The sequence below is a fragment of the Coenobita brevimanus genome, chromosome 84, assembly GCF_032717465.1.
Source record: "Coenobita brevimanus isolate Jiangsu-jjx chromosome 84, ASM3271746v2, whole genome shotgun sequence".
In the NCBI taxonomy this organism is placed as follows: Eukaryota; Metazoa; Arthropoda; class Malacostraca; order Decapoda; family Coenobitidae; genus Coenobita; species Coenobita brevimanus.
The window spans coordinates 41,458,444-41,482,347 of NC_137037.1; the positions used below are offsets into that span (position 1 = coordinate 41,458,444).

General features: G+C 42.2%; 1 protein-coding gene across 3 annotated transcripts in view; it reads left to right on the top strand.

Annotated features, from left to right (window-relative positions):
• The window catches only part of LOC145410224 (uncharacterized), a 323,971-nt gene that overhangs the window by 246 nt on the left and 299,821 nt on the right, over positions 1 to 23,904 (top strand). For all 3 annotated transcript variants that reach the window (XM_080280443.1, XM_080280445.1, XM_080280444.1), the window contains exon 2: positions 45 to 302. In XM_080280443.1, coding sequence (XP_080136569.1) covers positions 45 to 302 — 258 coding nt within the window. The remainder of the gene's footprint in view (positions 1 to 44; positions 303 to 23,904) is intronic.

Sequence of the window (23,904 nt, forward strand, 5' to 3'; positions counted from 1 at the left end):
GTGCCTAGATAATTGTCGCATTTATCCTCTCTCTTCTCTTTCAGTTTGTGGGGTCGCCGTGTGGCCACCACGGGAATTACACATTCTACAAAGCGTTCAAATACACTCTACATGGCAAACAGAAAATTTTGTCCTTGGGTGAATTTTTCTTCGTGAAGATTTGGGAGGAAGAGGACATCATATCTGTGGGAGAAGCTCAGTTACTATGGGAAGATCGCTCCTCAGGCCAGATTCTTGTGTCACTCAGGATATATTTTCTACCCGAGAACACACCGGAGGGGAGATGCGAGGAACATGGCGAGGTGAGTGTTGAGATAGGCCTACCCACGCTTGCCCAGGTGCTCTCACTCCACCTTCCTTACCTGGTTGATGGACTTTTGACACATACCCACAACTGCATTAATCACATATGACACAATAATGACGGGAAGTGTACAGATACATAGTGATATTAATTGTGATCATTTTCCAGAATGATTGTGCAATATTTGTGCAACATTCCTTTTATCGAACATTTACATCATAAACATTTTAAAGTAGTAACACTTGATTTCATGTGTGAGATTGATAAGAGCTATTGGCGCAAGAAAATTAACACAATTACATTGGTAGTTAACATTCATTGTTCTGAATGGTAAATAATTTATAATTAGCATAGCTTACTGTATGAAGTGTTCGAAACTGTTTAATATGAGTAGGCCTACAGCATTCTATCGAGTTGCTAGATTTTATTTATGGAAAATTTAATGTGAATCCTGTATAAGATAAAGATGAATAGTGGGATGAAATAGCAACTTTGCGTACGTAACAAAGTTGAATAGTGGAACGAAATGAAAAAATTGCGTATATAGCAAGTAAAGTTGATTAGTGGAACGAAATAGCAAATTTGCGTACCTAGCAAAGCTGCTGGTTTAACAGAATTGCATATGAAAACGACAGTGAAGAAAACCAATAAACACATTCATGTCAGTGTCCTAAGTAATGAGTTTTGAATAACCAGGTAGGCCTATGCTGTACTCAGTGTTGTTTCATAGCTGTGATGACGGGAATACTCAGTGTGTTGTTTCATAGCTATGATCACGGGAATACTCAGTGTGTTGTTTCATAGCTATGATCACGGGAATACTCAGTGTGTTGTTTCATAGCTATGATCACGGGAATACTCAGTGTGTTGTTTCATAGCTATGATCACGGGAATACTCAGTGTGTTGTTTCATAGATGTGATCACGGAAAGGAAAAAAAAAAAAGTGATGGAAATCTATATGTAAGAAATTTAGTACCAGTGTTAAACCATCTGCTTTAACGCAAAAATGTATATGTCTAATGCAAAGGCAACAGTTGTCTGTCTTAGCTACGTGGACAAAACTATTGTATGGAAGCGTAGAGCCATATATTGTAAAGCAGTAAATGTATTACATGCTGGACTTCTGGAGACAGTCCAGGACAGGAATATTTCCATTTATCGGAATCATTGGTCAGCATTCACGGAACTTTAGTAATAGGGAAGGGTTATGATTGCACTGATGTTGCACTTGAGCGATTATATGCGGTACTGAGCGCTATGGAAATAATGGAAAGAGATATTCACTTTGGTTTTGTGAACTGCGTGACATGGTATATATATATATATATATATATATATATATATATATATATATATATATATATATCGCGGGCATCACGGCCAACGCCAACTGTCTTTAGGCATTATTGATTTCATTGTAAAGGGTCAACGTTTCTGCATGGTAATCAGGCATTTGAAGTAAATTAACTGCTGCCATTGTTTGCCCCATCGTGCCCTTTGTCAAGTTGCTATAAATTACAGTTGAGACAAACGCGAATAGCAGTCCGAAAAACCTAATAAATCGCCGATGAATGTTATTAATTGATGTTGTATTTAGACTGCCCCGTGAAGTACCTACCCCCCGTGAGAAATGCACCCCCGGCGAGAGGAGAGTGCGAGGCGTAGGGAGGGAGGGGAGTGAGAGGAGGGAGGGATCACGATAATAGCTATCTCTCGGTATCTTATCTCTAACAGCAAATGAATCCCCGTTATTGACATTGTAACTTTAACAGTCTTTGGGTATAGGGGCATTAGATATACTGATTTTATTTAGCACTTGATTACCCAAATATTTCTATACAATACGAACGCAAACCCCTTCTTGTTACTAACTTCATCTTTGTGTGACGGTATATGTCTAGCTGTTGTTAGATTTGGTTGTCTCTTGATCCCAAATAATTTAATATAAATTTTAATGTGTAGTTAACATCATGGTTATAGTTATTATTACCTTATTAAGGTAAGGTACTAGTACGGTACGGTACGTGTGGTCGTATAAAGTTAGGTACTGTACAGATTATCGATTCACCCTCTTCCTTTGAGAGAGAGAGAGAGAGAGGCAGGCAGACAAAATGGCCGGTACCGTATGTCGGTGGTGTGTTGTCCCTCAAACATTTATTTCATAATATTTATAACCTAATGTATCCATTCGTCAGCTTGAAAAAAATAATAATTTTTTACTTTAACTGTGCTTAGTCTAAAAATTACGTAATCTTAATACGGCATTGTAAAGGAATTATTTTTCATGAGTTTGTATAAATAGATCCCAGTATAGGTCTACTATCAAAGTGATGTTTAGATTTATTTTCTTTAAGTCTGCAAGATTGTGGATTATGGGGAAACGGTAGATGTTAATATTGGAAACAAATTGCGTTAAAAGAGCAAATTGAAATGTTATAAACGCACGCAAAACATTGGAGCTCAAGAGAAAATGTTTATTGATAATTTGGTGTACGTGTGTTAGTGCGTGCGTGCGTGCGTTGATGGGAGGCGGCCGTTGTAAGCGTTTGAAGTAGAGTTGAAGTGGGGAATACATACCGGTATTACTACACTTAAGATTTTCAAGGAAAAATGTTTGTTAATCATCTGGTGTACGTAAATGTGTGTGTGTGTGTGTGTTTGAGGGGAACCGGCGTTGAACGTGACCTTGCGGGTGCGTCACAGTTGGTAGGGGCTGCTAGCACGCACTCACCCACACCCACACACACACACACACACATACAAACACACGTACACTACCACTTGCGTACACTTTTATTATCTTTACGTACATGGGCCTACTGCCAAACTACCGCGGCCTATCCGCTCTCGCGTTATTCAGTTTATCCACATCTTCATTCCTATTTTGCTGGCAATGGGGAACGGCTAGGGTGGAAGAGAGAGAATAGAGCGCCACCCCCTCCACCCACCGATTTTGGCCCATATGTCCTCCCGCCACAAGGGCCGTTTCCCACCCCGCGCGGGTCCAGGTCGCTTAAGTCTCTTCTCCCTTCTTCTTCAGGATATTTCACTTTTCTTTGTTCCTTAGGATGTGTTGAGCTTCGGATGTCGCGAGTCGAGGTTTTTGATGCATGGTAGGCTGGCAAATCGACATTTTTTTTTTTTTTTTTTTTAATTGAACCCCGAACTGTACTACAAACGGAAAGCGGAGGAGAAAAAATATCCTCTTACTGCAGCTTGGTTTCCAGTTTTTAAGGTTTTAATTTATTCTACTGGTTCTGTCCCTGGCTCCGGTTTGGGTAGGCCTAACATTCGTAAAAATTAATGTTCAGGTTACGCAAGGCTTATATTTTTCTTGTACTGGGTATTTAGCATTGTACATCTTGCTATCATTTGTTTCCATTATGATCTATGAACTTCTGGATAAAAATATACGTCGGTACTTTAAAAAACTGGAGTCTGGGTAACTTTCCTCCCATGCACGTGAACACCCAGTACACCAATTAATTACTTCTTAAACTGTGCTCAAACTTAGGCCTTTCATTTAAATAATTCTGGCGTGTTTGGGGGTACCTCTGTCACGACCAACATCTCGGGTCGCTGTGACAAGTCCACCCCCAAGGTTACTCTCCCATCGTGCTAAGTTATTTTTCTCTTTCACTTTATTACACGCTTTGTTGGGAGAGAGTTTGAGGGGCGTGATAGGAAAACAGTACGGTAATAGATGGCGATATTTTCAGAACTGGGGGGGATATTAGAGTTTTTCCTTGCACGCATTCTACTGCAATAGAAAGTTGGGTCGGGGGAGGGGGGGAGGGTCTCTCTCTGCCAAGTCACCCCCCCTTCCCTCCCTCTTCTTTACCCCCCCTCCCCCGCTTCTTCCCAACCATAATTTGACTGACACATTCACTGGGTATGAAAGCTTATGCATAGGTTACATTGAAAAATGGGTATAGCCTAGTCGCTGTATAATAAGTTCCGTAGGCATAGCCTAGTAACTATAAAACTTGACATGGCCGTTAATGAAAGTGTAATCAAGTTTCAAGTGCTATTGAAGCATCTCCTTGTTCTCACTGAGAGAGCTACAGTTCTTTGTCTGAACTTCGTATTTAGGCTATTTTTAACCATTGCATTATCGGTTTGGCGGCATGCACTTTCCCGGTTTATTAATGTTAGAATGTTTATACTATAGTTGCAGCCCGTGATGCAACTTGTTAAAATTTAACTATACATCATCAGCCCCACTATTAAATTGCTCTGTATGGAAAATTACTCAGTGGTAGTTGTTATAGTTACAGCATTTAGCACTTGTTACAACCCCCCCCTCCTCTACAGCACTACCACTATAACGACGATGGTGTGTGCGTTATGTAAAACTAGTTAAATACCAATATGTTTTATCTTACAAAATATTATTGTATAGTATTAATTAACTACTGCCTCTTATACTGTTCTCCTGATAGTTTAGCATCACAATAATTTGTAGTTATACCGATACAAGTAGTGTTTATATCTACATCTACTACTACAAACTATACCGTACTTGGTAGCTTTTGTAGTAGTATTAGCAGCTGTCGTTCTTATCATCTCTCCCAGCTGTGGCTACTATTGTTGGAAGTTTTTCGTTGTAGTAGTAGTAGTTAGTAGTTGATGGCTAGTTGCAGGTGTTATTGTTGCCGCCAAGGACATGAAATCTGCGTGTTGCACAAGCACCGCCGTTTCCATTGCGCCATGCTCTAGTCATTCTCCAAGCATTTGATTCTCCCCACAGAAAGTTACCTTCAGTTCGGGGACACTTTTTTTCCGTTCTCGCTCCCTCCAGACGATTATGTACGGCGTGGGAGATATTTATTTATTTTTTGATCTAGAACGATTGGATATAGCTAACCTTCATTCAACCCTAGTCATTCTCCAGACGTTTGATTCTCCTCATATTAACACCTTTAGTTCAGGGACGCACTTTTTTTTTTTTTCATTTTCGCTCCCTCCAGACGATTTTTCACTGCTTGGAAGATTTTTTTTAAACGACAGACGTTGAAAATCGTCTTCACCCAACCCTTCACTAATGCAGAAGGTCCGTAATGTGAATAAAATCGTCTCATGGAAGACTGGTTAAAGAGAGTTTAATCTTGCAAACACCATACTAATTTATATAATTTTTGTACAGACATTTACAAGTGAAAGTAGAAATTAAATTCATACCGTATCTAACTCCTGCGATACCGTACGAAAAATGTCCTAAAGCAAAACTTACTGGGAATAAGGAAATGAAAACAATGTAATTAGGTAATGGGATTGATAAACTTAGTGGGGATAGGGAGATGTAAAAATGTAATTAGGTAATGGGATTGATAAACTTACTGGGAATAGGGAGATGGAAAAATGTAATTAGGTAATAGGATTGATAAACTTACTGGGAATAGGGAGATGGAAAAATGTAATTAGGTAATGGGATTGATAAACTTACTGGGAATAGGGAGATGGAAAAATGTAATTAGGTAATGGGATTGATAAACTTACTGGGAATAGGGAGATGGAAAAATGTAATTCGGTAATGGGATTGATAAACTTACTGGGAATAGGGGGATGGAAAAATGTAATTAGGTAATGGGATTGATAAACTTACTGGTAATAGGGAGATGGAAAAATGTAATTAGGTAATGGGACTGAATGAGTTTAATGTGATCCGACTGTCCAAAGTAGCTGATCCATCCTTCCACAGCTAACCCATTTACGGTGACGTCATGTTTTGTTATCGTATATCGTTACCACAACACGATATTAGCCTGTTTAGCGTAGGAAATTGAAGAAAAAATTGTTGCTAATGAATTATTCATATTAGCCTAACCCTCTTTTGATTTTTTTTTTTTTTCGTATTCTTGTTACCACGTACGTTTCCCTGACCCTAACCCCATTCAGTATCTTGGCATCTTTTACCTGTAGTTTATTCTTAATGCCACCAGACGATTTTATTAAGTTTAGAAACCCCCTAGTAGTGAGGGAAGTAATTAAAGCTGAAGCGAACCTTTCCATTTTGAAAAGTTTGTTCTGAACTTAAAGCCTCAAGGGATACCGTAGTGATTCATGAAGTGAAAATAATGACCTAGGACTGAGAGCTCATGGAGAAGGGATTATTAACACGGCTACTTGGGCTCATTCAGCTGAATAAAATCATACGGAATGTATTACTAGAGTTGCCTCGCCGTCAGAGGGTTAATGTACTGTACCACTGTTAATATTCAGGACCGTAGCCACTCAGTCGAATATCCTACAATCGTCTGGCGTTACGTAGAATATTATAGCCGTAATCATTTCACCCTAAGTTGGTCCAGATTTTTGTAATTTTGCTGCCTTTTATAGCTCAGTGGCAGAATAAGACAGTACCATGGCTCTACATTCCTTCCATAGCACTTCAGCTTGACGAAATAGGTCCACTATGGCTCTACATTCTTTCCATAACACTTTTTCATGACTAACATCATTCCCTAGCGGAACCGGTAATTTGATGGTACAACTTGGTATCCATATTGGAGAGAGGGTAATTTTCGGCCAAGTAAGAATGAAAAAAAGTAAAGCCAAATTGTCCCGGCCGTAAGAGTGTTAGGCTTTACATAAGTAGGTTTATCCAGTTGCCCAGAAGTTTGATTCCCTACTTAAGTTCGCCAAGGCTATCGATCGAGAGTATTCGTTTGTGTGGCCATTGCACGAATTATTTAGCCTCCTCCTGTATCCTTGTTGCTACACTTTTTTGACAACCACCAAGCATTCAGCCATCAAGTATTTATCCCACGTCATCCATCTTGCCGTCTACACACCATTCATCTGGCATCCCTATGTCTACCGCTAGTTATTGTTCCACCTTCTGCCAACCCACCAGTCATACATAGCTACATCTGATATTCTCTTCGCGTCATTCGCTCTCTGTACTCATCGTTCATCCGTGTTCACATATTCGTTCATCCATATCTTCATCCCATCAGTAGACTTTCATCCATCTGTCCAGTCACCAGCTCCACTCATCCAGCCTTCGGTTCTCTTCAAAATGTTTTTCATATAATTATCCATCAGTTATTAATTTCTCTTCACCATTCATCCATCTGTCCATCCCCATTGTTAAGTTTTTGCATTATTCATTAATTTATAGTTTTCATAAGTAAAGTTTTTGCATTATTCATTAATTTATACAGTTTACATAAGTATCAGTTTCTTCGTCCACCTGCCTTTGCATTTCGTATACAGTTTTTTTTATCAATCCGTCTTCATCATTCATTGGCTTATTCACCAGACTTGCATCATTCTCTGCCTCTCGTTTTGTTTACCCATCCACTCAGCTTTCCTTCTATCCCCCACGTAACCACATTTCAACCACCCGCGTGGGCTATGTGGGAGAGCAAGGAGCAGTTAGGTTGGGAGTCGGTAGAGGGGGAGGGAGGTAGGAGGTAAGAGAGAGTGGGGGAGGCGGTTTGGAAGGGAGGGAGAGGGGGGGTTGCCATCGTTGACTGGAGAGAGTGAGACTTAAAACAACACTTTCTTTGACTTTAGACTTGTGGTTTATTACGTTCGGGGTGATCGGTTGGGAGCTGATAAGTTTACCGTACTTGTGTATGTGTGTAGGGTATACGAGATTTGGAGGAAAGTAGGCAGGGAGGGAAAGGGTTACCATTGTTAACCGAGAGACAAAACATTGCTTCTTTGACATAGGACGTGTTTTATTTTGCTGGGAGTGTTTGGTTACAGTAGGAGTGGAAAGTTTGAAGGCTACCTATATAGGCTAGGTTATTTATTTAGCTTAGGCTATGTAGGGTATGGAAGGCAGGGTGGGAGGGAGGGAAGGGGGTTGCCATGTTTGACTGGAGAGTGAGGGAGACACTCAGACATCACTTCCCATGACTTCAGAGCTTGTGGTTTTATTTTGATGGTGATCAGTAAGAAGTCAGAACGTGTAGACTGTGTATTTGCACAACGTATGTAAGATGGGGGGAAGGTAGGTAGGTAGGGCGGGAGACGGGGAAGGGGGTTGCCATTGTTATCGAGAAAGAGCGAAGGGCACGTATAACCATCCTGTATTTTATTTAGAGCTGTTTTTATTTCGCTGTGGGTGTTTGGTGCTTGATAGGCATAGTCAAAAACGTGTACTATTGGCATAGCGTCAGTTTGGGTGATGCTTTGGTTATTTTTAGGCTGGATTGTTACGTAATCCCTCGCTTTGGTGGTTGTCTGTTGGTGTTTCATATGATTTCATGTTTTTACCATACTTACGTTTGGATTTCGAAAGGCTCGTTCATGTTAGTGTCTTGTGGAAGGTTGGACAGAGTATTAATTGTTTACTGACAAGACTAGCCTATGCAAAAACAGGTATATGTGAGTGTTCCCTACAAGGATAAACGTACGTTTTATAAGATATCGATTATTGTTGTACTTGCTTCTTATCAAAGGGGGTATACGTAATATTTGTTTTATTGCAAGATATTTATGATTGCTAGTATCATTAGTGAAGTTGTATTACGGAGGTTGTTTCCCGTACCACTGTCACCCCCACACCCTCCTTCGCCACTTACCTCCTCCTCATTCTCCTCGAGTAGCCTGTGCCCTTATTCATTAAAAATCTTAACGAGTTCTAATGATTAGGTTTCACGTGCATTTGTTTGGCGGAATTCACGTTGCTTTGTATTTTTCACGTGATTGAAGTGTTTTTTAGCCTTGAATTAAAGGTATGAAAAACGGTATTGATGCAGCCTAAGGTAAAGAAGTTTTATAAATTAGGCCACTGGACTCAACCGGCACCCAGCGTCACTAGGCCCCCCTCCCTCCCTCCTTTCCCCCTCCCCTTTCCTCCCTCCCTCCTTCCCCCCTTCCCTCCCTCCCTCCCTCCTTTCCCCCTCCCCTTTCCTCCCTCCCTCCATCCATCCTTCTCCACCTTTCCTCCATCCCCATTCTCCTTCCTCTCACTTCCTCTCCTCACCCTCTCTTCACTCACCCTTACCTGACTCATATCGCCCTACTCTCCTCACCCTTACCTCCCCATACTACTCACCTCACCCTCCATTCTAAGTTTCCCTTGCCTCCCCCACCCCCCTCCCTAGCGCTTCTCTCACCCATCACTCCGCGTTCCCTGCCTCCCCCTTACCACTCTCACCCTTCTCCACCCAACTTTTCCTCCCAGTTATATCTTCTCTCCCCCTCCCTCCTTCCCTCTTCACCCGTCCTTTCCTCCCTGCTTGTCTGTCTGCTCTCCCCACTCTCCCTTCCTTCCTCACTCGCCTATGTGCTAGCCTATCCCTAACCCTCTCAGCCCGTCCGCTTTCCTTTCCCCCATCCCTTCCCATCCTCCCCCTTCTCTTCCCTTTCCTACCGGTACCTTTTCCATTATCATCCGGTTCTTCATTTCGCTTTCCTCGCTGTTCCTTCGCTTTTTCCCCTCATTTCCTATCCCCCTTTTCCCTTCCCATCCCATTGTTCTCTCTCTCTCTCTCTCTCTCTCTCTCTCTCTCTCTCTCTCTCTCTGGCATGCTTAATGTATTAACTGGTATATATACGGTACCGGTATATGGATATATTTACTGGTATACAAAATGGTTTTTCAACCCCATCATTGGCTTAGCTGAAAGTTAGATTTACTGAAAGCTGTGGAACAAAAATCTGGATTTGTTTGCTTTGTCAATATTTATTCGCCGAAGTGTTCAAATTGACGTAAATCACTCAGGATATGACCACCGTGATGTAGATGAATGTTTGAAGAGTATACCGGTAGTTGGAAGAGTGTGCGTGAGAGGATTGTGTTGAAGTGAGGAAATGACGGATGTTTATGTATATGAAAGGATGTGTATTAAGCGTAAAAATAGAAGGGGTTGTGAGTGTACGTGAGGAGGAGTTAGGATGGAAAGTGTGGATAAGGGAAAGTTTGCGATCATATTATTTCAGGAAGGAGAGAAAGTGTATGATTAGGTTGAGTCAAGATGTAGGCTAAATTGCTGGTGGGCTAATGAAGGTTTATGGAGCAAAAATGTGAATAGTGTGTGTGTGTGTGTGTGTGTGTGTGTGAGAGAGAGAGAGAGAGAGAGAGAGAGCGCGTATTGCGTGCGTGAGAGAGAATGTGTGTGTGTGTGTGTGTGTGTGTGTGTGTGTGTGTGTGTGTGTGTGTGTGTGCGAGAGAGAGTAGGAGAAAGTGTGAGTTTAATTCTTTTAGCTCAGAATGTAGACCAAAAGCTTGATGTTGTGGATGAATGTAACTTGCCTCTAGGGTGTATAATTTAAAAACAGTGTTTGTGAAAGTGTACAAGAGAGTGAATGAATGAAGGATATTTGTGAGTAACCTAGCCAAGGCAAGGATTGTGAATGACTAAAATTCTCCAATGTTAATTATTTTTCATTTTTCGGTATTGAGGCGACCACAAGACGATTTTTATTCAAGGTAGGAAGGAGCTGTGATGGGAAGGTGTTATTTGAAGGCTGGATCCTTTTCCCTCTTCTTCCATAAGCGTCTAATGAATAGCTAAAATAGTTTGCAGCAAGAGTAAGATCTGGCGCTGGGTACCGTACTCTTAGAAATTGCTTGGGAGATTTCGTAACACGCCTTCCTTAGCGATTTATTCTGAAATTTATACCTCCACATCCACTCGTGTCTTATTGATGCAAACTCGTCATTAAAACTATACAAAAAAATAAGTAAACCTGTACCGGGTACCGTACATAAGAATGTTAATTTGTCATAGGCTAAATAAATCGTTAAGGAAGAGGTGCCAGGCCCTTTTGTGCCACCTGCAATACTGTTCGTAATTGTATTCAGTGGATTAGAAAGAATGTAAGTGTATAAGGGAAGGAATTAGGAATGTGTAAGGGAGATAAGAGTTAAGAACGTATATGAAGGGAGAGTTAGGAATGTGTAGGCTATAAAAAAGGAAGCGTTATAGCTGTGTATATAAATAAAACGTACCGGTATATATCGGTACCGTATACGGTATATATGTATATTTGGATACCTTATACTGTATAGCCTATACTGGTGTATATGTACAGTATATATATATATATATATATATATATATATATATATATATATATATATATATGTTTATATATATATGTGTATATATATGTGTGTATATATATATATATATATATATATATATATATATATATATATATATATATATATATATATATATATATATATATATATAATGAAGGTAAGAGTTAGGAATGTTCATGATGGAAGGAGAGTTAGGAATGTAGTCTGTATGATGAAGGGATAGTTAGGAATGTTGAATGTTTATAAGGGGTGTACCGTAAGCGCTAGGAATAATACCGTACTACTACTAATGATGATCGTTGCCTATATCCATATCGCCAGGAGACATAGTGAAAAAAGATAGCACCGTAACAAATAAGGAATGTGTATGATGAAGGAAGAAAGGAATATGTATAAGGGAAGTAGAGTTAGCAGTGTATAGAGGTGTGTGTGTGTGTGTGTGTGTGAGGAGGTTTGCCAAGTTCGGGTTGCCCATACCTTAAATGATAGATAATGTAAATGTATGTACATAAAGTTTTTAATAGATTTTGTGTGTGTGTGTGTGTGAGAGAGAGAGAGAGAGAGAGAGAGAGAGAGAGAGAAGGAAGAGAATGTTCGTGTGTTTATATGACAAGAGTCGACGAGGTGGTTTAAAGGAAATGAAGGGTGACGTGTGTGTGTGTGTGTGTGTGTGTGTGTGTGTGTGTGTGTGTGTGTGAGAGAGAGAGAGAGAACGGTACACAGTAGCAACGTAGGCTAATACGGTACCGAGTGGTCCTTTTAAGGCTGCTGGTTACAAAGATCACTATAACTATGATATCTACTGTAGTCCTGTCAGTAGAAGATTAGTGAAGCAAGGAGAGAGTGAGAGAGAGAGGGGATGCAGTTAAAAGTAGACTCACCGTAGTGTATAAAGACTTCGTGTGTTTGCGTGTGTGTGAGAGAGAGAGAGAGAAAGTGAAGGCTGTGTGTGTGTGTGTGTGTGTGTGTGTGTGTGTGTGTGTGTGTGTGTGTGTGTGTGTGTGAGGGAAGGGCAGGAACAATGGTGAGGTACAGAGATGGTTCAGCTGTTTTGGAGGTTTTAAAAAAGTGTACATTAATGAAATGGACTTCATTCTTCACACGACTCTCTCTCTCTCTCTCTCTCTCTCTCTCTCTCTCTCTCTCTCTCTCTCTCTCTCTCTCTCTCTCATTCATACCCTTTCTTTCCTCCTGTACAGTCTATATCGACCTTCCTTCTTATCATTGTCTTTCACCTTTCATTTCCCTTTTCTTTCATTTCCTCCCCATCATCTTCCCATTGTCAGCAGTCTTCTACCGTCTTCCCCCTTTCCCTTTTTTCTTCCCCTTCATCTTTCCATTTTCTTCAGTCATCCTCTTCTCCCATGTTCTGTACACCTGACCTCATCTCCCTTCTTCCACATCTTGCTCCTCCCCTCTCTCCCTATCCCCCCTTCCTCCTCACTGTCACCTTTTCTCCTCCGGTCTTGCACTTTCCCTACTCCCTCATCTCTTCCACGTTTGCCTCTCTCTTTCCTCCTTCTGTCTTTTCTTTTTTCCCCTCCCTTCTCCTCTCTTCCACCTTTTCCTCTTTCTTACTCCTTCCTCCGTATAATCTCCCTCCTTCCTCTTCTCTTCCACCTTTCCCCCCATTTTTTCCTTCCACCTCTTTTTCCTCCTCCCTCTCCTTATACACCTCTCCCTCCTTCCTCCTCACCTTCCTCTTCACCCCGTTTTCGTCTCTCACATTTTCTCTTTCTGTCTCCTTCCTCCACCTTTTCCTCCTCCTTCCTCTGCTCTTGCCCCTCCCCTCCTTCTCCTCCACTCTCCTTCCCTCCCCCCCTCTTCTACTTTCCCTCCTTCCTCCCTTCTTCCACTGTCCCTCCTTCCCCCCCTCTTCCACTGTCCCTCCAACCCCCTTTCTTCCATTCTCCCACCTCCCTCTCTTCCACTCTCCCTCCCCCCTCTTCTACTCTCCCTCCTCCTCCCCCCCTCTTCCACCCTCCCTATCCACCTCTCCCTCCACCCACCCCCCATCCTCCCTGCCTCCCTCCCTTAACCTTCGCGTCATTTCTCAGGTAATCTAGAATCCAACTCAACCTCTTGCCTTCCCGGTATGTGGGGAGCGTATTGTAGTAGTAGGCAGGGATATTGTTTGAACTATTGCATACTTCACACTACTTCATTTATCTAGGCCGAATACCGTACATAGTGGCCTGAGGGGGTTCGTGGCCTTGCGAGGAAGTAGCTGAACCCGTTTTTTTCCCCTAACTTGGCCTAAAAATTGCCACCTCACTCCATCTTGAATTTTCTGAGTTGGCCTAAATATTGCCATCTCTCTCCATCTTGAGCTGTGACAGGAGATTAATGTTGGAATATGATGCGAGTCGCGATGCAGTGCCGTGGAAAGAATGTAGAGTCACAGGGTGGGCTTATTCTGCCTCTGAGCTACGTGAAATAAAGGACAAACATCTGGGCCCAGTTAAGGTAAACCGACTATAAAGTAGAAGTACGGTACGGTAGACAGGTAGTGTTCACCGTACCGGTAGCTTAAGTAGGTACGGTAGTTGTACGGTAATGCGGTATGATTGCTGTAGATCTTTTACACTAACTTGGCCAAGATTATCGTTCTTCTCTAGCTTGTTTCACGTAGCTTAGTGGCAGAAAAAAAAGACAATTCTGTGGCTCTGTGTTCTTTCCATAGCACTTCCTCGTGACTGACATCATTGTTATTAGTTAATTTAGCATTACCACGCAGCACTCAAAATGGGGTTATGGTACCCTAGTTTTTAGCCACGTTGAGTGGAAAAGCAGTGTACAATAGACTGGGTTTTAAAAGGTACCGTACCTGGCGCGTGTAGCATTAGACTTTGTACGTACAGTAGTGTTAAGAAACTAGCACATTACGGTACAGTAGGCAGCATTTACGTTGTATATATACCAGCAGCACTACACAAAAGCATGGTAGCTACCAAAACATATTACCTGGTGTATACTACCGTATCTTCCTAGTACAGTACTTGCCTACAAAAGTACCGATTCGTAGCAGTTGGCTACAAGAATACCCTACGTGATATTTCGAACGTACAGTCCCTTGCTAAAGTTCTGGTCCCCCTCATGACCTTTAGGAATCCATACCATCGCATTAGCTTTGGTAAAGTAAAAAAAAAAAAAAAAAAAAAAAAAAAAGCCTGAGTAATGTTGGTTAATTAAACAGTTACTTCTAAGTAAAATACTTTTAACTACGGTAATGTAATTTTTTAACGGAAAGGAAGAGGAACGAATTTTTGCAGGCAACTGTGCATAATATTAGGCTAGAAGAGAAATGTACAGGGTGTTACAAAAGACTAGTGTCAGTAGGTTAGTGTGGTTGTGTAGGCAAGGAGAGGATGACTTATTGATTAGCTTGTAGTGTACCAAAGGGAGAGAGAGAAGCCAAGGTGGGGTCTTAGCTGGGCTGAGGAAAATGACAAATGGCGAAATGTAAGGATGAAATGACTTAAATGGCGAAATGTATGGATGAAGTGACTTAAATGGCGATATGTAAGGATGAAATGACTTAAATGGCGAAATGTAAGGATGAAATGGAGGAGTAGGTAATGGAAGGAGGTTTGGAGGTGGTGGAAATGAATGGTGATGAGTTGCTGTAGAGAGGTTTGGTGTGGTGATGAGATTTGACACAGAGGCTTAGCGTGGTGGTGAGATGACAAAGAGGTATGGAGTGGTGATGAGATTTGACACAGACGTGGAGTGATGAGTGGAAGTGATGATAGTGAGGCTTGGTGTGATGGGAGGAAATGGTGATGAGTCGTAATAGAGACACCTGTACTGGTGATGAGTTATGGTAGTGAGGATGGGAGTGATGACTGATAGCCGTGTAGTGATGATAGAGAGGATTGGAGTGACGTGATGAAATGAATTGTGACAGTGGGGTGTGGAGTAATGATTCGGTGATGGTCGATTTGGCTTGGCGTGATGAAGTGGTGATGATTTGTGGTGAAGGGGTTATCAAACATTTTACCCTAGATCAGCTCTGGGATTGCACTTCGGTATAGTGACACTACGGTAATTTCATTTCTCTCTCTCTCTCTCTCTCTCTCTCTCTCTGCTTTTTTTTTTTTTTTCATGCATTACTATTTCCTGTCTTTTCGCTTCTATTTCCCGTCTTTTGCCTCATCCATTATCTGCTGTCTTATACTTTATTCCTGTCTCGGTTTATTATCTACAATTATTTCTTGTCTATTATAATTCCCTAGATGATGCATTGACCTTGTATCTCAGGATAATGAGTGAATGACCCTCCACAAGTTCAAAGGCCTAAGATAAGGAGATGAGCCCTGTGTCAAGCGTCTCAGCCTCTACCCCTACATTATTAGCTTTACCCTTCCATTTGTCATCTCATCTGTTTGTTTCCATTTTTCTCAAGCCTCTCTTCTCTCCTATTTCATCTATATAGCTACTCGTGTACTATATTCCTTTGCCTTTCTCTGCTAACCCATCCCTTGCTGTCTCATGCTGTCTTCATTCTTTTTTCTGCTGTCTGTCTTTTTGTTGTTCGGTCTTGTTATGTCTCGTTATCCATTTATTTATCAACCCCATTATTAACCTCTCAGCTCTCTCACTGTCTCTATTTATGTTATTTTATATCCTTATCCATTAACTGTCTACCCTGTTATTACCCTCAGCACTACCTCACTGTTCTTATTATTTCTTGTCTGTCGTTCGTTATCCATGCCCACCTCTCATGCATGGATACTAATCTCTTATCTCTTACATCGTGCCGTATCAGTAACCTTTTATCATCCCGTCTGTTATCTTATGCTATCTGCCTCCAACCCCCTTATCTCTTGGCTTTCTCATACATCTCTTATTATACGTTGTCTACATATTTGCTTCTACTGTGTATATAGCTAATGTTTTTCTTTATCTGTTATCTGTGTTCTGTCTGCTGTGTTATCTCCCTGTCTAACTGTCTCAAGAAACCTTTTATCTGTGCTGTCTATCCGTTGCTTCTCGGTTTGTGTTACGTGTTTTCTGTTTGTGTGTTATTTGGCTCCTCGTACCTTCACGTTCGTTCCACCTGGTTATGAGTCTAGCTTGATTTGCACACACACACACACACACACACACACACACACACACACACACACACACCCACACACCACTCTCTTATCCGATTCTCTCTCTCTCTCTCTCTCTCTCTCTCTCTCTCTCTCTCTCTCTCTCTCTCTCTCTCCCCTTCCTTTCTCCCTCCATGCTCTGCTCATCTTCCTTCTACTCCTACTCTCCCTCTTCCTTCCTTCTCGTTATCCTCCCTACACCCTACTTCCTTAATCCTCTCTCTCCCTTCCCCTTCCACCCCACCTCTCCTCCCCACTCCTTCCCTCCCCACCACCCCTCCTCTCTCCTACCCAACCTCTCCCCGTCTCATTTTCTTCCATCTTACATCATAGGCAATACCGTATCTCTAATCTCTCTCCCCTCCCCTCCTCCCCTCATTTCCCCTCTCCATCCCTCCCTCCCTTCCCTTCCCTCCTCATCCCTCCCTCCTTTCCCTTCTTCTCGCTATTCATCCCTCCCTCACTTCCCTTCCCTTCTACATCCCTCCCTCCCTTTCTTTCTCCTCTCCTCCTTTCTCTTCTCCTTCCCTCCCTCCTTCCACCCCAAGCCCTCCTCTCATCTCATTCCTTCCTCTCTCTTCATCCCCTCCCTTCTCTCCTCTCCTCTCTCCCCACTCCACCCACCCTACCCCAACCCTACCCTACCCTACCCTCCTTCCTTTTCCTCCTTGTCGCTTCCCATTTCCCTCCTTTCACTCAGATTTCCTTCCCCTTCTTTCTCCTCAGCTGTTGTCTCTTTCTATTAAGCTTTTTCCCTTCCGTTCATTTTTTTTTTTTTTCATATTCCCGCCATCTTCCCGCATACCTCCTTTATTCTACTGTCTCATTTCCTTCCCGTCATTCATTCATTCCCCTCCCCCTCCCTTCATTCATTCATCCCCCCGTCCCTCCATTCATTCATACATTCATTCCCCCATCCCTCCCTTCATGCATATACCGGTATTTATTCATTCGTTGCTTCCTTTACCTACGTCTTTCTCTTTCTGTCCTCTTCTTATTTACTCCTCTCCTGCCTCTTCAAACTCCTTCCTTCCTTGTCCTAGTTGTCTTCCTCCTTCCTGCCTCCCTTTCCTATCTGTCCATAATCTCCCTCCTATTCTCCTCTTATTTCTTCCTTTGCCCATTTCTCCACCTTTCCATCCTCTTCTTATTCTCCCTTCCTGCAGCTTCTTACTCCTTCCCTTCCTCCCTTCCTTGTCCTCCTCCTCTCCCTTCCCCCCTTCCCTACATGTTATTGTCCACTTCCTCCTTTCTACCCTTTTCTTATACCTTTCCTTCCTGTCTTTTCTTTTTTTCTTTACTCCTTTCCTCCCTTTTATGTGTTCCTCGTCCGCGCATACTTTTTTTTTTCTTGTTTACTCTCCCTAAGCCTTTACTTCCTCACTTCCTTCCCAATCTTCGTCTTCTGTTTCTCTCTCTCTCTCTCTCTCTCTCTCTCTCTCTCTCTTTCTCAGTTTATCCATGGCTCAGTGCATCCGTATATCCATCTATCTGTTTATTTATTTGTGTATCAGTCATTCAATCAATCAGTCTGCCCTCCCCCTCCCCCCTACTCCGTTTACCAGTGTTCCTCACCCACCCCCGTACCATCCCTGCACCCCCACCCACCCCCGTACCATCCCTGCACCCCCACCCACCCCCGTACCATCCCTGCACCCCACCCACCCCCGTACCATCCCTGCACCCCACCCACCCCCGTACCATCCCCTGCCCGTCCTCAGCCATTAAACCGGGCATTTTCTCACAACCTTGCCTACCAGATCCTAACTAGGGCAGTCTACCTTTATCCTTATTTATCCACCTCATCCACTTCATTCAATTTATCCACCTCTTCCGCTTCCTTCAGTTTATCCACCTCTTCCACTTCATTCAATTTTTCCACCTCTTCCATTTCATTCAATTTATCCACCTCATTCACCTCTTCCACTTCATTCAATTTATCCACCTCGCCCACCTTTTGCATTTCGTTCAATATATCCACCTCGTGCACTTCTTTCACTTATCTGATTTATCCATATTCTTTTCCACATCATCCACTTTATCCACCACATACCGGTACGTCATTCAATTTATCCACCTCATCCACTTCTTACAATTCATCCACTTTATCCATTTCACCCACTTTATCCACGTATCCATTTTATCCACTTATCCATTTTATCCACTTATCTACTTCATCCACATATCCACTTTATCCACTATCCACTTATCTACTTCTCCATTTTATCCACTTCCTCCTCCATCACTTTAACTTATCCCCTGTTACCTGTGAAATTGTCTGTCTGTTTTTACCTGATGAAACTAGGTCACGCCCACACCTTGTTTATTATGTCATGGTCAGTGAAAATCGATGTAGCCTACCTTAGTGATGAGGTAGGGCTGAGTCTCCTTGGTTACTAGTCAAATCAGCCCTCTTGTCTCACTTTACGTGGTCGTCAGTTGAGCTGAAAAGAGTTACGGTTCTTCATCGGGTAGTCATGATCTAGTGAAATTTGATGTGCCTTCGTTGTGAGGTAGGGCTGAGTCTCCTTGGTTACTAGTCAGTCAGTCCTCTTGTCTCATTATAATTGGCCATCAATTGAGCTGAAGCAGGGGATCTTTGTCAGGCAGCCATGATTTAGTGAAAATTGATAAGATTTGATTGTGAAGTAGGGCTGAGTCTCCTTGGTTACTGGTCAGTCAGTTCTCTTGTCTGATTGTACTTGGCCATCAACTGAGCTGAAAGTGAGGGATCTTTGTCATATTAGAAAAGAATGCATTGTAGCTGTTGCGTAATATTTTCCCACCTGATGAGCAGTTGTATCACGGCATGCAAGGTAAGACGGATTGGCACCTAGAATATTTGAGTTCCACAGGTGTTGGATATCATAATTATAATGTTGTATTTACCTTTCTAATAGCAGACAATATCAAGTCAAGGAACAGGGGATCAAGGTAGCTCTGCATAACATCTTAAGTCTGTTCCCTCCCTATTTGCACCTAGTAACGTAGAAAACATACGGGGGGAAATACGGTAGTAACGAAGGGCATTCCCGTATTGCATTTCCCGTGTCATTTGGTGCTAAGAAAAAGGAGAGTTGCTGAGTACCGTATTTCTCGTGTATTTCTCCGTATTCTATTATCGTGTGGGATGATACGGAATGGCAGATTAAAACTTCCTCTACCGGTGTTTTAGAGCTTACCTTCTTTTGCTTTTACCTGTGTCGTCTCAGTCTGTTCTTATGTTGCGGTACCGATAGTCTTATTAACCCTTTCAGCCGTGAGCACGTCATTTGAGAGAGTGAGAGAGAGAGGTGAAAGAAAAGAAAGAAAGGAATGCTAACAACGTCCTATTTTGGAGATCCGGTATATTAATAAGTCCGAAAGGGTGACTGGATGAGGCTACGTGAGAACGAGCAGATGGATGAGACTACGTGAAGGTGAGCAGGTGGATGAGACTACGTGAAGGTGAGCAGGTGGATGAGACTACGTGAAGGTGAACAGGTGAATGAGAGTAAAGTCGAGAATGACGAAATAAGAAAGACAGAACCTGTAAAAAGTGAACTCAAAACACAACAATAAGATAACCACGTAGCGTCAGTGCAAGAGTTTACCCAAATAACAAGTAGACACTGACAAGAGGAAATGGCCTGGCAGGAAAGGAGGAAAAATTGTGGGGAGGGGAGTGGGGGAGGTGGAGAGCGGGGCGAAAAGAAGAGGGGAGGGGAGGGAGGTGGGGAAGAACAGTAGGGGATGAGGAGGAATGGTGAGGTTGGGGGGTAGGTTAGGGCGGGGGAGAAAAGGTGGGGGAGGCTGGGAAAGGATGGATACTAGAAGGGGAAAGGTTGGGGTGGGGAGAAGACAGGTGTAGCAAGGGAGGAAAGTGTTGGGAGTGGGGAGAAAGGTGAGGAACGTGGGGAGGGGGGTTAGAAAGGTGAGGGAGGGGGGAAGGTTGGGGGGGTAGTTGCTTTCACTCCGCTAGGGGGTGTTGGTTTAATTCCTTTTCAGGGTTTAACGATGGCGTTTGTTAATAAGAGTTGTACAGGCTGGGTATTTATCTTTGTTTATCTATCGAACTGTTTACTTACGTTATTTATACAAGTCTTCAGATGTCTCTCTCTCTCTCTCTCTCTCTCTCTCTCTCTCTCTCTCTCTCTCTCTGTATGTATGTTTATCTGTATCTGTCATATATCTTTATCTGTCTACCTGTCTGTCTGTCTCATTAGTGTGTGTGCGTGTGTGTGTGAAGGGTTTTTATCTACATCTTTTTATCTATCTATATCTGTCTGTCTGTTTATCTCTGTCTCCTTTTAACGGTTTATGAATAACGGTTTTCTCTTACCCTCCCTCGCTCTCTGTTGTTTCGGAAGTTAACGGTGAATTTGAGTACGGTTGCGGCTCTCTCTCTCTCTCTCTCTCTCTCTCTCTCTCTCTCTCATACACACACACACACACACACACACACACACACACACACGTCAGCTTTCTATTTTGTAAACATATGTATCTCGTCCTCCATTACAGAACCTGTGTACCTGTTTTTTTTTTTTTTTTGTTTTTTTTTTGTTTTTTTTTTTTTACCCTCGAGTCTTTTTATTTTCCAAGATATTCATTTCTCCCGTAGCCATTTCAGACTGATGACGTTGCTATATTTTATTCTTGCTTTCTCCAGACGATTTTAGTCAACTTTTTTGATCCTGGTGGAGTGAAAGAGTTAATGAAGACTAGGCTATATCTAACCCTGTCTAACTCCGTCTCGTCTACGAAGGTGTCTCCTAAGTTTTGTAAAGCAGTTCTAAGCTCTATAAGTATCCTAAACCATATAAAGCAATCCTAAACCATATAATGCAATCCTAAGCTATATAAAGCAATCCTAAGCTATATAATGCAATCCTAAGCTATATAATGCAATCCTAAGCTATATAAAGCAATCCTAAGCTATATAATGCAATCCTAAGCTATATAATGCAATCCTAAGCTATATAAAGCAATCCTAAACTATATAAAGCGATCCTAAGCCATATAAAGCAATCCTAAAGCATATAAAGCGATCCTAAGCCATATAAAGCAATCCTAAGCCATATAAAGCAATCCTAAGCCATATAAAGCAATCCTAAGCCATATAAAGCAATTCTAAGCCATATAAAGCAATTCTAAGCACTATAAAGCAATTCTAAGCTATATTAAGCAGTCTGTGGTTAGCTAAATTCTAGGCTAACAGCATATCATCGTGGTGAAGGGGTTACCAGTATATTGTATAGTTGGCGTCATGGTGTTTGAGTTCTTAAAGTTACCGTACCGTACTTTATTTATTTTTTTTCTAGTGAGGTAATACGTACACTTTCTCCCTTTTTTTTTTTTTTTTTTTTTTACTTAAGTTACCGGTAATATAAAAAAAATTCGTTTTTTTTTTTTCTGTACGTGAAAAAGAGGGAATCTAAGACCGAGGTGGGGGATGCCTTGGAGAGAGAGAGAGAGAGATTAGCACAGCTGTAATGTCGGAAGAACGCTACGTAATTTCCCCCAGACTCTTCATGTGGGACTGATAAATGGTATAGCATTAATATACCGAACCGTAATTTCCTCTCTTTGCATGTGGAGTGGAGGTGGATGGGGCTGGAGAGAGTTTGAGTGGATGGGGGTGGAGGGAGGGAGGGTGGTTGGATTGATGGGGGTGACTGACTGTGTGGCTGTGATGTAGAGTGGATGGGGGTGGAGAGTGGGTGGATGGATGGGGGTGACTGTGGTGGTGGATGGTTGATTGGGTGGGAGAGAGACAAGTGCGTTTGTTCTTACCTTAAAAAAAAAATAAAATAAAAATCCCTAGCCCAATTTTTTCAGTTATTTCCAGGTGTAGTTAAATTGGAGGGTGAATTTTACTAGTAACCAAGGAGACTCATTCCCAACCCATAAATAAGGGTCATCGAATATCAGGCAACCACAACATTGGGTTCAAATTATGGCGTTGGTGAAAAGAAACCAATTTTAAGCAAGTATTATGATTGTTTTGGTTGTCTATGAAGGGAAGTAGGCTGGTTGTGTTGCTGTGTGTGTGTGTGAGTGAGAACTGAACTGGCTGTGTAAATGGTGGAACTGGCCATGTAAATGGTGGAACTGGCCGTGTAAATGGTGGAACTGGCTGTGTAAATGGTGGAACTGGCCGTGTAAATGATGGAATAGGTGTTTGGCTTATGTAGAAAAATTACAGAGAGAGAGAAAAAAAAAGAGAGTTGATTGGCTGAATGGTCTTTGGGTTGACTGGGCATGTGGGGAGCTGAAATAATTGACTGAAAGGTGAATGAACTGGTTGGCTGTGGGGTAAGGTGAATGATCTGTGGGTTGACTGATCATGTGTGGGGCTTAATTAATTGACTGAAAGATAAATGAACTGACTGGTTGTGGGGTAAACTTAAGCGCCTTTGGGTTGATTGAGTAATGTTGGACTGAGAGGAAAATGAACTGACTGCCTGTGTGGTAAATTGAATGATCTTTGGGTTGACAGAGTAGGTTTGGGGTTGGATGCGTAGCTGAATTAATGGACTGAAAGGTGAATGAACTGAACGGATTTGGAGCAAACTGAATGGATGTTGAGTTGATAAGTAATTTTGGGGTTTGATTTGTAACCGAACTGACTAACTGATGTGTGAATTAGCCGAGTGACTTGATTAAACTGAGTAGCCCTTGTGTTGACTGGTTGGTTTTGGGATTGGGGTTCGGATATTATTATTATTATTATTATTATTATTATTATTTTGTTTAGATCATCGTTACACTGTATCTATAGCGACTTATTCTTCACATTGTACCCCTGTTTCCCCTTGTACGATATTTAAGTGATGCAGTCTATATCGATAAATAAAGCGGTATAAATAGTATGACAGGTTAATATGTAGGCTAATATGCAAAATAAATCACCTAGGTACGGGTGTTACGAAGCCTCCTATCCCACTCAGAAGACGGGCATGAGTAGGTGTGCAAGTTGTTGGTGTCGGTGGGTGGGGGGGGGGTGGCTGGGAGTGTGTGTGTGTGGGTGGGTGTAGGTGAGAGGGTGGTGTGTGTGTGTGTGTGGGTGGGTGTAGGTGAGAGGGTGGTGTGTGTGTGTGTGTGGGTGGGTGGGTGTAGGTGAGAGGGTGGTGTGTGTGTGTGTGTGTGTAGCAGATGTAAATGTCACACAATGGTTTTTCTCACATTCCTTCATTAGCGAGGGACGTTTGCTGGGAGGCGTACCGATATGTCTCTCTCTCTCTCTCTCTCTCTCTCTCTCATCCGGTATATGTATCTAGGCCTATACTGTTTATTTAACGATCATTCCTGCTCAGTCACTGGCAGCTTAAACGGGCACTAAGCCAATGTCCAGAGCCACCCCCCGCACACACACACACACACACACACACTGATGCTGTGTGTGTGTGTGTGTGTGTGTGTGTGTCCTTCGATTCTTCACCCGTCCATCTGTCCTAGTGATTATTCATTCCCACGATTTTACTCTCTCTCTCTCTCTCTCTCTCTCTCT